This window comes from Vitis riparia, chromosome 14, assembly GCF_004353265.1.
Source record: "Vitis riparia cultivar Riparia Gloire de Montpellier isolate 1030 chromosome 14, EGFV_Vit.rip_1.0, whole genome shotgun sequence".
In the NCBI taxonomy this organism is placed as follows: Eukaryota; Viridiplantae; Streptophyta; class Magnoliopsida; order Vitales; family Vitaceae; genus Vitis; species Vitis riparia.
Window position 1 is genome coordinate 27017956 of NC_048444.1, and position 16900 is coordinate 27034855.

Below are 16900 nucleotides of genomic sequence, written 5' to 3' on the forward strand. Positions count from 1 at the left end.
ACGAGAATAAGAGGAAAAAGACAAACAATGGTATAATTGGAATTCCAAAATGGTCAACTTTTCAAAGAACATGATAGGAATTTGCAAACACGGTGACCCTTTTGGGTTATTATCACTAGTAGCCCACCTTAAATGGGAATTCTCCCTTTATATTCATATATGCTTGTCAAAGGGATAAGCTTGATCCTAGTGCTCTTAACTGAATCTTTCTTGGCTACTCTAATTCCCAAAAGGGCTATAAATGTTTTCATCCTCCTACAAGCAAATACTATGTCTCCATGAATGTTCAATTCTATGAAATGGAGTCTTATTTTTCTAGGAATGTGTCCCTAGTTCCTCTTCAGGAGGAGATTGGTAGCAATGAAGAAGAAAAGTTATGGTTAGAAGAGAAGTTATAAATTTCAGGTCAAGGGGAGGATTCAACTGATTTGGGAAGCAGGAACTCTTTAGAGACTCCCAATACCATGGCAACTAAGTTTGAATATGAGGAAAGAAAGGATGAAAGACCGGCCAAATTATTTTAACAAGGTTATACAAGGAAGAACAAAGATGCTATTGTCATGCCCCCTCTAGGCTCCAATACTCCTCTTGATGATACTACTATGCCATCGAATGACTCTTCCAAGACTAATCCTAAGATACATGTTCTTTCACCTTTAACTTTTGAAACTAGTACCTTGAATCCATAAGTTGGTGAACAAGGTAGGAAATATCCTTTTTGTGCTTATAAAGAACCGGATAGGCTGGGTTTCTCAAATTATCCTCTAATGTTATCTATCTCATTTCTAATTTTGTCTCTTATCATTGCCTATCTAAGGGTCACCTTGCTTTTGCTCTTCAATTATCCTTTGTGTCTATTCTTAGTCATTTTTTGGAAGCCCTTGAAGATCCTATGGAAGTTTGCTATGGTAGAAAAAATGAAAGCTCTCCAAAAGAACTCTACTTGGGAGATGGTCGAGCTTCCTCAGGAAAAAAAGTCAGTGGGATGTAAGCGAGTGTTTTCCATAAAGTACAAACTAGATAGGACAATTGACAAGTACAAAGCTAGATTGGTTACCAAAGAATACACCTAGACTTAAGAAATTGACTATCAATAGACCTTTGCCCCTGTGGCCAAGAAGAACGTTGTTAGAGTCATACTCTCTTATGGTCAATTTGGACTAGCCATTAAGACGATTTGATGTAAAGAATGTCTTTTTCCATTGTGTTTTGTTAGAGGAGGTGTACATGGATCCCTCTCTGGGGTTTACACCAAAAGGAGGCAAGGTATGCAAACTAAATAAAAAGGGCTTTGTATGGATTGAAGGAGTCACCAAGGGAATGGTTTGACAGGTTGAGCTGCTCAATGAAGGAGTATGGTTTTAAACAAGGAATGGCAAATCACACTGTTGTATAAGAGAGATGGTGATGACATTACTTTGCTTATTGTTCATGTTGATGACATGATTGTTATAAGTAGTAACTTTATAAAAATAGAGAAGCTTTGGAGCTATCTGGCTAAGGAATTTGAAATAAAGAATTTTGGGTACTATAAAATACTTCTTGGGTATCGAGGTATCTTAGTCCAAGCAAGGACTCTTTCTCTTATAACGAAAGTATACATTAGATCTTTTGGTTGAAAATGGTAACTCCATTTGCAAACCTGTAGATACTCTCATTGAGATAAATCATGGCTTATCCATCTGCCTTAAACAAATTCCAACAAACAAAGAAAGATATCAAAGACTAGTGGAAATTAATCTATGACCCACACTGGACCTGACTTGTCATATGCGGTTAGTGTTGTAAATCAATTCATGCACAATCTGAGTGACTGACACATAAATGCAGTAAATTGTATTCTAGTCTATTTGAAGTCCTCTCCCAGCAAAGGTATTATGTTCTTCAAACATGAACATCTAGATATTAAGGATTACACAGACTAACTTTGTCAGATCTAGATTGGATAAAAAGTCTACTTCAAGGTACATGTCATTTGTAGGAAGAAATTTGGTGACTTGGAGGAGTAAGAAACAAAATGTGGTCTCTTTGTCTAGTGTAGAAGTTGAATACTGTGCGCTTCATCATGCAACTATGGAACTTATTTAGCTAAGAATTCTCTTAAGTGAGCTTTGGTTTGGTTCCAAGAAACCTATGGTGCTCTTTTGTGATAACACGGCAGCTATTAAGATTGCAGATAATCCAGTATAACACAATTGAACTAAGCATATTGAACTTAACAGGAATTACATCAAGGATAACCTAGATTCTAGCATGATAAAGGTTTCCTACATCAAGAGTGAAGATCAGTTGGTGGATATAATGACTCATGTTGTTACTAGTGATCTATTCTATGCATCATTATCCAAGTTGGACATGTGCAATATCTATGTACCAACTTGAGTGGGAGAATTAGCACATAAAGCTGATGTACAGTTGTGGCCGTGCACAGCTGTGTGTACAACTGTAATTGATTGTGTAATTGTGATTTATACAGTTATACATTATTTTGTATAGTTGTCAATTATTTTATATAGTTGGCTATCCTAAAATAGTTTTGTGTACCCTGTATAAATACCGTTGAGATATGTGAAAATATTCATTCAATAATTTATCAAATATCTGTGATCACAAACCGTTACCCACAAAATGTGTTTGGCCTGTTTTAGAAAACTGGAAATGACACCAAGGGTGATGTCCTTGCAACAGGTCTACTCTATTTTATTCAGCATATTTTCTCCAAAAAAAAGAACAATGAGATATTTCTTTTTCATATCTTCTCCATAGAGAAAAATATATATATATATAAAATAAAAAAACAATGAGATATTTATTTTCATTGTTTGATTGGTTACTGAAATCAAACACTACCTACTCGTATTATTAAGAAGATAAATGCTCCTGCTAATTGCTGTTTTAGTCTATGTAAGATAGCTCCTTTCTTTTTCTTTTTCCTTCCATTTTAGTTGGAACCCATTCTCCCTCTATAGAATAAGTGAAAGGAGTTGATGTTTGTATTTCGTTGGGCTAGGTTTTGATCATCATTGCCTTACATCTGTCAATTTCGCAATGGCTTGATTTGAGATGATAAATTTGTATTTTCAAAATGCCATGTAAGATTCAATGCACTCTTTTAATTAAAAAATGGTTGGCTTTACCTTCTCCAAAATAGACAGAAGACTTGGACAATGCCTCATCCCCAACCATTTAAGAGAGGTAAATTGTACAAATTGATCACATAGAAACTATAAAAGAAACTACTGAAGCAGTTTTGATGATTCAATAATATTCTTACGTCACTTCAGAGTTCTTAGTTACCTCAAAAAACCGAATGTTAGCAATGGAATAACCAAATCATGATTCATTGGTTGATTTACCATTAACCTTTTTTTATTTTGGTGTTAGGAACTTATTGAATCCACTGGCTGTAGGGCTTGCTTCTATTGGACTTGGTGTCCAAGTACTACAGCAGACCAGGCTGTAGAAATTATCACATGACAGCCTGATGTGGAGAGAGAAATTTGAGGTACTTCATTCTTTAGTCTAGATATGATGAAGCTTTAACAATTTATGGACTGGTTATAGCATTAGCACTTTTATGGGCAGATCCTTTTATTTAATTGTTAATCCTCTAAATATGTAACTACATATTTCTTTCTTATTTTATTTCCTTGGACTTGCCACTTGCATTTTCAAATTATATCTATACTGAACTACTAGATGATAACCCATGGAAAGGGCTGATTTGGGGATGAGGAATTAGAAAACTGAGGGTGGGCAGTTACTAAGGTTGACTTCTAGCAGATAATAACGCAAAATATGTCTCAGTGAATGGATTTTTCCTACATTATCCATAGGAAAATTTATCTCCCCATTAAAAAAAGAGAACAATCTTGCAATTGGAGTTCCTTGATGTTATTGCAACGTCAAGTCTGTTTTATAGGGTGGGTGCATGTGAAATGTTTATCTTGGAACTGACTTTGCACTCTTGGAGTCTCACAAAACAGCACAGAAGGAGGATACAGCAAAACAATGACACTGGGTCACTTGTGGGAGCTACATCTTTGGCTTTTTGGTTGACATTGTTCAAGGAAGGATTTGAGAGATGAAACCTACGAGAGTTGGAGTTTTGCATACCAAGAGCCTCGCCTTACATGGGTCAATCAACTTAGTCTCAGCAGGCTCCAGAGCAAGAGCAATCATCCACAAAACACGAAGGGGCTGCAGCATATACAGTTAGGAAAATGGTACGTGACTTTTTGAATTTCATTTGTTGTTTGGATGGCATGCTTTAGAAAGCTAATTACATGGTCCAACTGCTTGCACTTCAATTTTTGTGTCCAATATCAGAAAACTAATCTCTTCAGTCTTTATATTCATTTTTGGTGAAAAGTTTGGATTGTGATGGTCTAGTTAATAGAGGCTTAGTGGCGCTTAACATTTCCTTACTGATGGATATGGTAAATGTCTAACTGGGTACATTGTAGATATGTCATTGCCAGTGGTTTTTATGCCTAATGCACCTTAGTTATTCCTATGGTATATTATTCTATTGCCATATATGTTAGACTAATTTTGCAATCTGTCTAGCAGTCCACAGTAGGCATTCCCTTGTGAAACTGGAAACAATATGAGAAAGATCTAAATCTAATCTTATTTAATTAATTTCACATTTCATGTTAGCTGTGTGAATCTACAAATCATAGTATGCTAATTGTATTTGATGAGGACATCCTTTGACATTATTGGCACTGACCTACCTAGGTGACTGAACTGGCCAATTTAGGTGATCTTGTCCTGTTGCAAGTTTTAAATTTAGATTTATTACTTAATTTAGTCTTTTAATTTTTTTGTTATAATAAGAGAAAATCTCAACCAATTTCACATGAGGATAAGCTTTGAATTTGTTACTTAATTTTTTTTTTCCCTCTTAAGTTTCTTAATTTTTTATTTAGATTTATTACTTTAGAGGTTTCAAAAATGCCTACCAGATTTGCAAGATTTTCTAAGTAACTTTTTTTTTTTTTTTTTTAACAATTTTTACTAATAATAATAAGGTGACAAACCCAAATGGGAAAAGGTAAGTTTTGACTCACTAATTTAATATATCTATATATATATATATATATATATATAAAATAGAATCCCAAATTTTATAAATCAGATTTATTTTTATCCATTTAAAAATATTTTAAAATATATGTATTTTTTTCATAAGCCAAATAATTATTTTCTGAAATGTTCCTTTTACTTGTTAGGTTAATAAGCAATTTTTTTTTATGTCCAAAACTGATTTGAGATCAATAAAATAAAAAATTTTAAAAATATAAAAATAAAATATTAACTTTCACTTTGCTAAAACACACTATTGGAAAATATAGATTTTGAGAATGATTCAAAAATAAAATGGGAGTCAATATTTTATTTTATTTTTAATTTCTAAGTTTTGTTGTTTTAATTGTATTTTTAATTTAATTTTTTTTTTATTTGATTGTTGAAGCCAACTCACATTCAATTTTATTTAAAAAAAATGAGAAGATGAGTGGATTTATATAATGCATGATATAAAATCATTATTAATTAGAGAATTAGAAAGATTTTATTTATCTTGAGAATACTAGAGAATTTTTTCACAATAATTTGTATTTTATATTATATAATAAAAATTTTATAATATATTTATTTGTAAGAAATTAAATGTTAAATTAATTTTTTGACAATTTTATTTAATATTATCAAGTAAAATGATATTTTAAGAAATAATTATCTAATTTTTGAAAATATACGTGTATTTTAAAATATTTTAAAATAAATAAATATAAAACTGATTTATAAAAATTTAGATTTTTTTTCTATATTTTTTTAAATTAGTGAATCAAAATCGACTTTTCCCAACCTGAATGCCCTACTCTTAACTCACAAACCACACTCACCTTTATAACTCTGACTTTACCCAAGAAAACCTCTACAACCTGTTCCATACACTTCACTCAGCTCCTCAGACATCTTGCTGCTGGAACTTGTTTCTTTACCATCTCTAATGGTGTCTCCAATCCGGTACTTTTCTTTCCAATTGCTTTTTTCTTTGATTTGTGGAGGCATGGGTTGGTTGCGGGTTCTTATTTGTTATCCAAATATTAAGAGTGTTTTTGGTTCCTTCTATGCACTGTTGTTTCTACGTCGATATTTATCCTTGCTTGAGTTCACTTCGGTTTGATCAACCAGATTTGCTTTTTGGGTTTTATTGCATAAATATTGCTACTTTGCCTTGGGATCATAACCCACTATATTTGCGGTTCTGATGGATTTGCAGGCCTTCTGACACCCATGGGGAAAGAGGTAATGAAAAAGAGCCTGGGAATCCTCAGCAGCATGTTCTTGCTGTTGGGCCCCTTAACAGCATACCTTTTTTTAACCCTGATATGCTAGAGTCATGGTCACCTGAAGCAGACAATGAAAAGGTAGAGAGAGCTGGACCAGGAGTCATTCTGCCAAAGAAAGAGTGGGATGATAGCATTGATGCCACGAGAAGAGGAGTTGGGTCAACCAGGACTGCGGCTTTGGGAATGGTGGGACCAAGTGTAGGACTTCTTGACATTGGGGAGATGGAGGATTCATACATGTTTCGTGTATGCCTCCCAGGGGTTGCAGCCAATGAAAGTAAGTTGCTATATATCCCAAGTAACTTTCTGTAGTTGTAAAACGTTTTCAAGATTTTTTTTTTTTTTTTTGAGGAATGCCTCTTGTTAATTCCACATCCTTGCCTTACCTTTGATTTCTAGGAAAAAAATCATAAGCTTTCTTCCAAATCGATAAAGCTGATTTATCAAATTCTAACAAAATTAAACTCTTGATACAATTTTATTTACACATGGTGTCCAAATGCTTTATGATATTATTGGTCTCATAGACAGAGTTATACATGTGACCATGAACCCTGTGATTGCAGGGTTGTTCAGTTGTAATATCAAGCCAGATGGGAATGTTTTCATCAAGGGAGTATCAACAACAGGTGAGGAAACTGTGTACAGAAACTCCCAACTTTTCAAAATGAAATCCCATAATCTCTGCCCTCCAGGGCCCTTCTCTATCTCTTTCGAGCTACCGGGTCCAGTTGATGATCAACAAATCTCTACTAGTTTTGAGAATGGGGTTTTTGAAGCTATGGTGAAGAAAAGATGACCAACAAGTATTGAAAGGATCAATGAATGGGCCAGTAGGTAGGATTCAAGAAAATCCTTTGCTTTCACAGCTTTTGAATCAGGATTCCGTGTTTTTCTATGAATCCTCAACTTTCTTAAACCCCATTCCCTCCCTTGACTGCCTATTTTTCTTTAACAAGAAACATTTAGGAGAATGTTATGATCTTTCCCTTCTATTGGTCTCAGAACGTGATGAACTGAAAATAATACATTCTGCTGTTGCAAACCTGCATGTCAGATGCCATTGGTTTATTGCACAATTGGTTAGCTACCTCCAGTATAGGATTATTATGGCAGAATTGCATTTGGAGTGAGCATGTTTTTGGCAGTTCACCTAGCATTCATCTTAATGGTTGTCTGTGAAACAAACCGATTTTCTAAAGAACCTGCAGGGTCAGAGCCCAAACCCAGATACAACCAAGTTGGGGAACCAAACACAGACCAATCATACAAGCTATGTATGCCAACTCTGATCTATGGGTTGCCAGCCAGAAATCATGCTCAGTAGGCTTTGCACCATTATAAAGTTTCAGGAGGTTATGGAATATCTAAAGCTCAGTCATCGGTCATCTATTCTCAAGAAAACTGAAAGATGCTATAAACTGGAAAATTCGCCATCCTACAACTCAGCAAATTAGCATTTCTAGCCAACATTATAGTTACTGGTTCAAGCTTGAGCAGCAAGGTTTATGACAATGTGTTAGTTCAGCTACTCATCATCGTTTGTCTCTCTTCATCACAATTCCCTCAAGAATCCCATCAATTCCAAAATTACCAGAGAACTGTTGAGGATCAACAGGACCAGGCAGCTGAAAAGAAATGGAGAAGTGCCCTGATGGACAAAGGTTCTGTGTTTGCATTTCAAACACTTGGTTGCCTGCATACACAGTTCTCTCCCCTGTCGTTGTCACACCCCTTATCGATACTTTCCCATCGTTTTCAACTTCACAGCTAAATTCCCCTGCAGTCAGGAAATCAATACTCATATCAAGCAGCAGCAGTAAAAATCAGGTCATTCCTTGAAATCTTGAGATGAACTGTGTGCAAATGAATGAATTAGGTGATTGATAAATTCTATGTCCTAATTCACAACTTACGTTCATCCCTTTTCACCCCAGGAAGGGATACACGAAAAAGATATGAGTCCTCGCACTCCCCAATATCCATGTGCCCAATGGCTGGTCCTATCTGCCCAACAGCAGCACTTCCAGTCAATGCAAATCCACCTCTTGTGGCAGCAACAATGTTCTTCAACTCCTCCATTGTTGGGTGAGAAGGGAGAAAGATCTGAGCTGCTTCAACCCTATCAGCAGCCGCGGTGTCTCCTTCTCTAGGCAATATAGTCATACCACTGCTAACGGATGTCATACAGTGACTCCGTTGTGGGGGATCATCTGCATGTCTTTTTCTATAAGAATCATGGCAAGACCTGGACGGAGGCTGCTGTCCAGTACATTCAGCTCTCTGCACTGACACATTATGCAAAGCTCCACCCACCCTGGAAATGAGAGATTCTTTAGTTGGAGATGATTCTTTAGTCTGAGATGAACCGATCATTGCAGTTGCAGATATAGTTGTTGGAAAATCTGCAAGAAAAAGTAGCAGCACTTCAGGGGAAATTCATGTGCAAAGTAGAAAGCAGATTTCCACTTAATACTCCCAAGATATGTATGCATTGACAGTTTATCGTTTAATTTTCAGAAGCACCCTACAGTCAAACTCCTTGGTAGAGGATGCCCAAAGAGATGTGAAACATACTCCTATGAGTAATCAACAGATCTTTTCCTGTCCTCGAAGATCCTAGAGTTCCACTTAATACAAATTACCTGAAAAGCTGTTAGCATATACCTCTTCAGTAGCACCCTCCCCCAAAGATTTTCCAAATGCCCCAAAACATAATAACCAACATATCAGCAACATCTCTAGGTAGAGACCAAGAAATTCAGAATATAGGATTTTGCAGGGGAGGTTTTCACTTAAAAGAGAGGAGACCCACCTTATATTCTTGAAGTGTTGTGCCTAAGATCCATTCTCCCTATAACACTAAAATCTTGAAAGTATAGTAAGCAATGGATTTTAACCCATCATATTTCAGGATTCATCAACTTGATTTAGATAAAGAGGAGTGGAGAAAAAATCTTATTGAGCAGAAAATTGATTCTTTTTCCTTCCTTTCCCTACCATTTCCTCCAAATGCTTCAAGATCCAAACACAGCCTTAGAATCATCCTTATTGAAAATTACACTTCCCGTTTAGCTAAATTATGGGAACCTCCCCTCCTTTTCTGCGAAAATACACTCCTTCGAGTTTTAGCCTCAATTGCATGAACTTCAACAACCAGCCCTCAGTTGCATTGGTGGAAATTTTATATTCATGCATCATTTTTCATATCATAGCTATCTGACCATGCCAGAGAACCCAATCAAATTATAAATTCTCTACTTGCTCATTTCTCAACATACGCCAGCCTTAGATTCTATTGATGGTACATGTTGCAAATATAGACAGTTCATTCTTGCATCCAATTATCAAAAATTTGTTCCAATTGTGAGCAGCAACAGAACACTACAAAGTCAATAGCTGTCCAAGATAAACTTTCCCAAACCCAAGCATTGCAAGGAAGCAATTTCTAGGCAATTCTCTCCAACTGGTTTCTCTCACTGCTGAGGTAAAAATTCAAGTGAAAATGTGTGAAAACTCATAGGCTTCACCCTAAACTTAGCTTTAACACCAGACAGCACATTGCAATCTAAAAACTAAATGACTCGAGATACAAAAACCCAGCACAATCCATGAATTGCATTGAAGAAATTCCAGCTATTGAGATTGAAATTCCTGAAATTCACACCTATGCATTTCCAATTACATTCTTGATATGAGGAACAATCAGCCAATTGCAATTTCGGAACTTAACCATCCACAAGTTGCATGGTAAGAAATTTAATTGTTTGTGATTGAAATCTTTACATACATTTTAATTTACATTCTTCATCTACTGTGAAAGGAACATTCAGTAAATTGCAATTTCAAAACTAAATGATCAAAATACACAAAACCCAGAAACATTCACAAATCCTATTGAAGAAATTTCAGTATCCATGATTGAAATTGTTGAAACTTTTTTATCCACTGTGGGAAGAACAATCAGTAGGTGCAATTTCAAAACTTAATGATTATATTACACAAAACCCAGAAAAGCCGAGAAATGTTATTGAAGACATTTCAGTATTTGCGATTAAAATCTTGAAACTTAAACAAATGCATTACATTCTGGATCAACCAGTTGAGAAACAGTCAGTAAATTACAATTTCAAAACTTAATGACTAAAATACACAAAACCCAGCAAAACCCACGAATGGTATTGTAGAAATTTCAATGTTTGTGATTGAAATTGTTGATGTTTAATCCATTTCATTCTTGATTAACTATGTGATCAACATCAGTAAATTGAAATTATTCAAAAATATACAGAACCCAGAAACATCCCCAGAAGAAATTTCAATTTCTGTGATTGCAGTAGTTGAAATTTGCAGCCATGCATTTCCAATTACATTCTTGATTAACCGAGTGAGAAACAGTCACTAAATTGCAATTCCAAAATTTAGAGATTCAAAACACACAAAACCCAGAAAAACCCACAAATTGCATTGAAGAAATTTCAGTGTTTGCTGAAATGCATGCGCATACATGCATTTCCAATTACACTCTTGGGCAAATGTGTGAAAAACAATCTAAATATTGCAATGTCATAAACTTAACTATTCAAAATACACAAAACCCAGAAGAACCCACAAATGATACTGAAGAAATTTCAGTCCTTGAGATAAATTGTTTGAAATATGTATAAATGCATTTCCAATTAAGTATCTGAAGAAAAGTCACGAGGAAAACAAAGGAGATCAAGAAACAGAAAACGTACTAAGAGAAATGGTTTTTGCAGAGACAATGGAGATTGTAAGAGAACCAGCCATGCCATTTGGACCCTTCAGAATTCAGAAAAAGCAAACAAAAGAAGGGAAGAAATTAAGCTAGAGTAGAGGAAGGACCTGAACAAATATTCACAGCAATGGCGGTTTGTTTGCAGCAATCGCTTCAGCTTCTTCTATTTCTTCTTCCCACAGATTATTATTTTGATTTTTCTCCTTTTTATCAAACCAAAATGATTGATCTTTTACGAGGCTAAATTGATGAAAATCAGAAAATGACTACAATTTAAGAATTTTTAATATATATATTATATTTGAAGTTGATATTTCCCCATTTTGAAGTAAGGCAACAAAACAATAAATAAAGTTGATCGCGTAAAATTTAATATTTATTATTTAATAACTTTTTATGGATATTTGGTAAATTAATTTGATAATTTAAAGTGATTTAATAACTTAATTTAAATCATTAAATAAATTAAATATATTTAATAAAATAACTTTAAAAAATAAATAAAATCAATCAACGTATGTTTATTTTATCTTTCTGCCACAAGTTACTTAGTTACTTTTATGATTTCCTTTATTAGTCCACATCTTCACTATTACTCATTTATCCTAATTATAATTTATGAAGATAAATATATTAACAATCCTAATAATTAAATTAAGAATTAAATAATAATTTTTAAGTTAACAATTTAAGTATAATTTAACTTAAAATCAACTTAAGTCATTAAATAATAAGTATTAAGTTTTACCGAACAGCATATTGCTGACTTAAAACTTATTACTTAATCCTTACTTTAAGTATTAAAGTTGTTTAATAAAATTAACTTAAAATTTGTTCTAAATCATCAAATTAATAAATTTATCATTATAAATTATAATTAGGGTAAAAGTGGTCAAATAACAATAAAGGACATAAAATAGCAAAATGGATCATAGAAACAATCAAGACAAATGAAAGTAAAAAGGTAAAATAAAAATGTGAACTTAAAAATAAGTTAATTATTTTTACTTATTAATTAAAGTTAATTTTTCCTTTAAAGCATATCACTAAGTTATTTTACCAAATATACTTAATTTATTAATGACTTAAATTAAGATATTAAATCTTGGTTTATCAAACACCAACTAAAAAATATAATTATTTTTATTTTATAAAAGTTAATAAAAGGATGTATAATTTATGTCTTAGTTAAAATTCTTTATCTATAATATTATATTTTAAATTTAATTTTGTAGAAACATTTTTCCAACTTTAAAGACATGCTTAGAATGTTGGAATAGAAAATAAAAATGAAAAATAATATTTAATTTAAAATATAAATTAAATATATTGAACAATTGAACCAGACATAGACATATTTCCTTGGAATGGTTTGTTTCAACAAAGACCAAATGGTTTTATTTGGAAAGGAAGAAAAGAAGAAAGAAAGAAAGAATCCATTTGGTTGACTGATGAATACTTATGAAAATAGTGCAAAAAAAAAATTTAAGAATTTTTAACTAAAAGTGTCATTTTGAGGTAAAGCAGCGAACATTCTGCAAAACTCTCACAGAACTGAAAAGGACATCAACAGTTCTTGCTTCATTCAGCACTGTTCATAGGTCATTCAAATATTATAATAAATATATATTTTTTCTTTTTTTTTTGGTAAAATATAATTTTATAACTACACAAATTATTCAAATTTTTAATAAAAATAATAATTAAATATTTGTAGTTAGGGTATATGTTTTTTTTATGATTAATTTTTTATTTATTGAGTATATATATATTTTTAGTCTTATTATTTAATAACAAAAACACTCTCAAAATTTATTTTAAAAAAAAAATTATTTTAAATTATATAGAAGGATATTATTATACATTTATTTCTTTTTCATTTTTATTTCTATTATTATCAAATTGGAATGAAAAAATAATCATTCCAATCATCCAAGTGTTAGAAATAGAATCATCAAATTTATTTTTATCCATTAAGAAATAGGAATGGAAACAAAATATTCATTTTTATTTTTTATTCCGACGTACCAAACACCCCTTTAATGTTTGAATTTCAAAAATCACTACTAACATACATTTGGTGGATGTTATTAATATATTGTAAAAAACATTATTAAAAGAATTTTTATTTTTAATCAAATAACCTTATATAGTCAAACCCCTTAAGATTCTCCATTATGAACCAAATCTCAGAACCTGAGGTGTGGAATACCCGTAGGATTTGAACCCTAAGACCACATTTCCCAGTGTTACCTTGATCAATTGGACTATCCTAATAGGTTGAAAAAAAATATATTTATATTTAAATAATAAATAAAATTATATAAAAATAATTACAATAAAAATGTTACTAACAAAAACGAACTTTTACGATACAAGTTGTGGATACGGGTGATTACAAATGGTATCAAAGTGGTCGGAGTCGGAGAGATCTCTGACCTGTATGAAGGTTTGTTTGGTCTTGTGAAGGCTCCACAATCCCATGTGATACAACGAGAACATTCTATAACCACGTCTTAAAGCCGTAAGTGCCCTTTAAGGTAGAGCTGACAGTATCTAAGATATATTTTTATTTCCAAAAACAATTGATTACTATTTTTAGCAACAGATTTAAAGAACATTGCTAACTAAGGCCCAAGTCTTTAGGGCGATGGAACTGATACAAGAGCATGAATGTAGAAAACACAAGAATCATGAAGCCAACATCTTCATTTCAACTGAGCTATGCCCAAGACTTTTCTGAATCTTTCTTTCCTTCATTAGCTCTCTAGCCATCTTCACTTCCTCCCATCTACAGGCTCCGGCGTATATGTTAGAAAGCAGCACATAAACTCCACTCCCATCAACCTCCAGCTCTCTTACCCGCCTTCTTACCCGGTCTGCTACATCGATGTTCTGGTAAATCTTACACCCATTCAAGAGAGCACTCCATATGGCAGTGTTTGGTTCAACTGGCATTTTCTCTACTAGCCTCTCTGCCTCTCCCAACCGGCCTGCTCGGCTGAGAAGATCAACCATGCAGCCATAGTGCTGGGTTGTTGGCTCTATGCCATGAACATTCTTCATGGAGATGAAGTGGTTTTTCCCATCTTCCACCTTTCCAACATGGCTGCAGGCAGATAAGACCCCAATATATGTGATTTCATCTGGAATAAGGGCTGTGTCCTCTTGCATTTTCTTGAAGAAAGTCAGTGCTTCCTCACCATGTCCATGCATAGCTAGGCCTATGATCAAGCTGGTCCATGCTGTGACGTCTTTCTTCTGCAGTTCAGAAAAGACCTGCTGAGCCCTTTCTGCATCTCCACTCTTGGCATACATGTCCACCAAAGCAGTCCCAATGGCAGTATCATCAGTAAGGTTCGTTTTTGAGACATAGGCATGCAGAGCTTGGCCTGATACTAAGGCCCCCAAATGGGCACAGGCACCAATCACACATAAGAATGTAGCTTTGTCTGGATCAAAACCAGCAATTCGCATATCAGAGAAGAGATCCAATGCTTCATTGGCCTGGCCATACTGATTATACGCTCCAATCATGGAATTCCAAGCAACCAAATTTCTGTGAGGCATTTTGTTGAACAAGTCCCTGGCTGTCTTTAAGCTACCGCACTTTGCATACATATCAACAATGGCAGTGGCGAGAATTACATTGAAATTTGAATTTGACTGAAAGGGATCAAGTCCCATTTGGCCAGTTCGATCATGGACCCATCTTCCAGCATTGATATCCCTACTTCTAGCACATGCAACCAACACATTCACCATTGTGATCTCATTTGGGGCGACACTCCAAAGCTCCATATCCTCATACACCCTCACAGCTTCGCTAGGGCAATCATTACTGATACACCCGGCAATCAAGCTAGTCCAGGCCACCACATTCCACTTGGGAATATCATCAAACACTTTCAGAGCCGCCTCCATATCACCACAAGCTGCATACATCTGGAGCAAAGCAGTAGCAGCATACACATCCACTTCAAACCCAGTTTTCACAATGCAGTTGTGAACACACTGCCCCGAATTGTATCCATTAACCAATGAACAAGCTTTGAGCACAAAGGGGAAGGTGAAATGATCCGGGGCATAACCCTTTTGCCGCATTTCTCTGTACATAGTCAAAGCCTCATCTGGGCTTTCACTAATGGAGTAACCCTTGATCATGGAATTCCAAATGTACAGACTAGGCCGATCAATTTGGTTGAAAACTGACTTTGCATAGTTGAGGTTTCCAGAATCCGAATATGCACAAAAATCAACAAGCCTGCTCAGTGGGATTACATCTTGGATTACTGATGTAGTGATCATTAATCCATGCAATCGTTTCAACTCAGCCATGGTTTTGCATTTTTCCAACAAAGAGAGGATGGAGTTGTAGTGTTTCTTCATGAGCTTTTTTGCTGTTCAGAAGCAGCAGACTCATGGGATTTGTAAAGGGTATCTTCAAGAACTGCCAAAAAATATATGGCATCATTAGATATATTTCAATTTCTGCAACTTTCCTAGGAAAATTCAAACTCATCAGCACATATCAAGTTTGGAATGTCTTCAACTATTCATAGGATAATTCAAATCAATTGGTCTGTTTCAGAATTTAAATGTCTGCACATTGTCTAGGAAAATTCAGTCCCAACTCATTGATCAATTCATCAATATGATTGTCGGAGAGATTGATAAAATAAATAAATAAGCAATATCTTATTACAAGGTAAACGAATGTAACAAATTTGATTTATGGTTTTATTTTTCTTCTTCTTCTCCTTGCAACATTCATAATTGGAGAACAAACCCTAGACCTTTCAAGCCATTTCAGCACTTCCTTATTCCTCAACCCTAAACCCATCAAAACTGCACAGCAGCAAAACCCTAAAACCCAATCTTTGAACCCTCTCTTCCACCCTCCAATGGAAAACCCAAATAGAGAAACCCTAAAAACCCCCAAAAATATTCAGTTCCTAGTTCTCGCCCAATCAACACAGCAAAACCAAAAACCATAATCAACCCAAAGAGCGTTAGCCCTAATCGTCTCTTCCTTCCTCTCCAACCATCAAAGCCTCCTCCTCCTCCTCCAAAACCCTTCCGAAACCCCAGTCCACCACCATTACCATTCCCAGCACAGAGTTCTGAAACAACCAAATTCAAGGGCTCCGGTAAGATTTTCAAATTCGATGCGATGACCCACATTGATTCGAGGATGAACTTTGTCGATAATGAGGACCCAGATCGCCTTCTGTTCCTTCTTGCACATACAATTGGTTCGAATGTCTGTGTTTGGTTTGAAAACTGAAGCAAAGACCAGCGAATGGGTGCCGAGAAATTGGAGCATTTGGGAAAGCAATGAGGATTAGGAGATCGGAGAGGAGAGACTTTCAATAGGATAATTTGGGGGTTGAAGTAAAGCATCTTCTGCGTTTTCCTCTCTCCTCTCTTCCCTTCCCCTCTCTGTTTCCCCTTTTACAGAAGAATGGAGGAAAAGAAGAAAGAAAATTTAAAATAAAACAAAAATATATATACATGGAGATGAAGATCAAGAAAACTGACCGTTGAAGGAGACTTTTTGAAATTTATCCGTTTCTTTTTCTTTTTTGAATTCATATACTTTTGCAATGTGGGACATGAAATTGGTAAGCTTGTGGTGGCTAGAGGCCTTAGACAATATTGTGAAATATGGGAAATTTTGGATACCACCAAAATTATACTTAGATTAGGCTTCAAGCCTGCATCAAATTATGTTATTTGTTAATAAAAATAAAAGATTTCCTTTTATCATTCTTACCAT

General features: G+C 34.5%; 4 protein-coding genes across 5 annotated transcripts; 1 reads left to right on the forward strand and 3 right to left on the reverse strand.

Annotated features, from left to right (window-relative positions):
* On the forward strand, window positions 1-7438 carry LOC117929740 (alpha-crystallin domain-containing protein 22.3-like). 2 transcript variants are annotated; one of them, XR_004653806.1, is made up of 3 exons: window positions 1-3505; window positions 3987-4226; window positions 6293-6379. XR_004653806.1 is itself a non-coding variant. In XM_034850137.1 (3 exons), exons 1-3 carry the CDS (start codon window positions 6020-6022, stop codon window positions 7159-7161), a joined length of 597 nt encoding a protein of 198 aa, XP_034706028.1. In that variant the 5' UTR covers window positions 5930-6019; the 3' UTR covers window positions 7162-7438. The 2 variants fall into 2 exon arrangements, 1 of the variants encoding a protein (XP_034706028.1); XM_034850137.1 differs by lacking the exons at window positions 1-3505; window positions 3987-4226 and adding exons at window positions 5930-6036; window positions 6929-7438 and having other exon boundaries at window positions 6293-6639.
* Window positions 7439-7512: 74 nt separating this feature from the next.
* On the reverse strand, window positions 7513-8770 carry LOC117929738 (alpha-crystallin domain-containing protein 22.3-like). The gene is made up of 2 exons (XM_034850134.1): window positions 8279-8770; window positions 7513-8142 (listed from the first exon to the last, which is right to left on the reverse strand). The coding sequence occupies exons 1-2, from the start codon at window positions 8736-8738 to the stop codon at window positions 7898-7900; spliced, it is 705 nt and encodes a 234-aa protein (XP_034706025.1). The 5' UTR covers window positions 8739-8770; the 3' UTR covers window positions 7513-7897.
* Window positions 8771-13637: 4867 nt separating this feature from the next.
* LOC117929743 (putative pentatricopeptide repeat-containing protein At3g05240) lies at window positions 13638-16745 on the reverse strand. The gene is made up of 2 exons (XM_034850140.1): window positions 16663-16745; window positions 13638-15571 (listed from the first exon to the last, which is right to left on the reverse strand). Exon 2 carries the CDS (start codon window positions 15508-15510, stop codon window positions 13813-13815), a length of 1698 nt encoding a protein of 565 aa, XP_034706031.1. The 5' UTR covers window positions 15511-15571; window positions 16663-16745; the 3' UTR covers window positions 13638-13812.
* Window positions 15780-16602, reverse strand: LOC117929744. The gene has a single exon (XM_034850141.1). It carries the CDS (start codon window positions 16522-16524, stop codon window positions 15988-15990), a length of 537 nt encoding a protein of 178 aa, XP_034706032.1. The 5' UTR covers window positions 16525-16602; the 3' UTR covers window positions 15780-15987.
* Window positions 16746-16900: the final 155 nt, after the last annotated feature.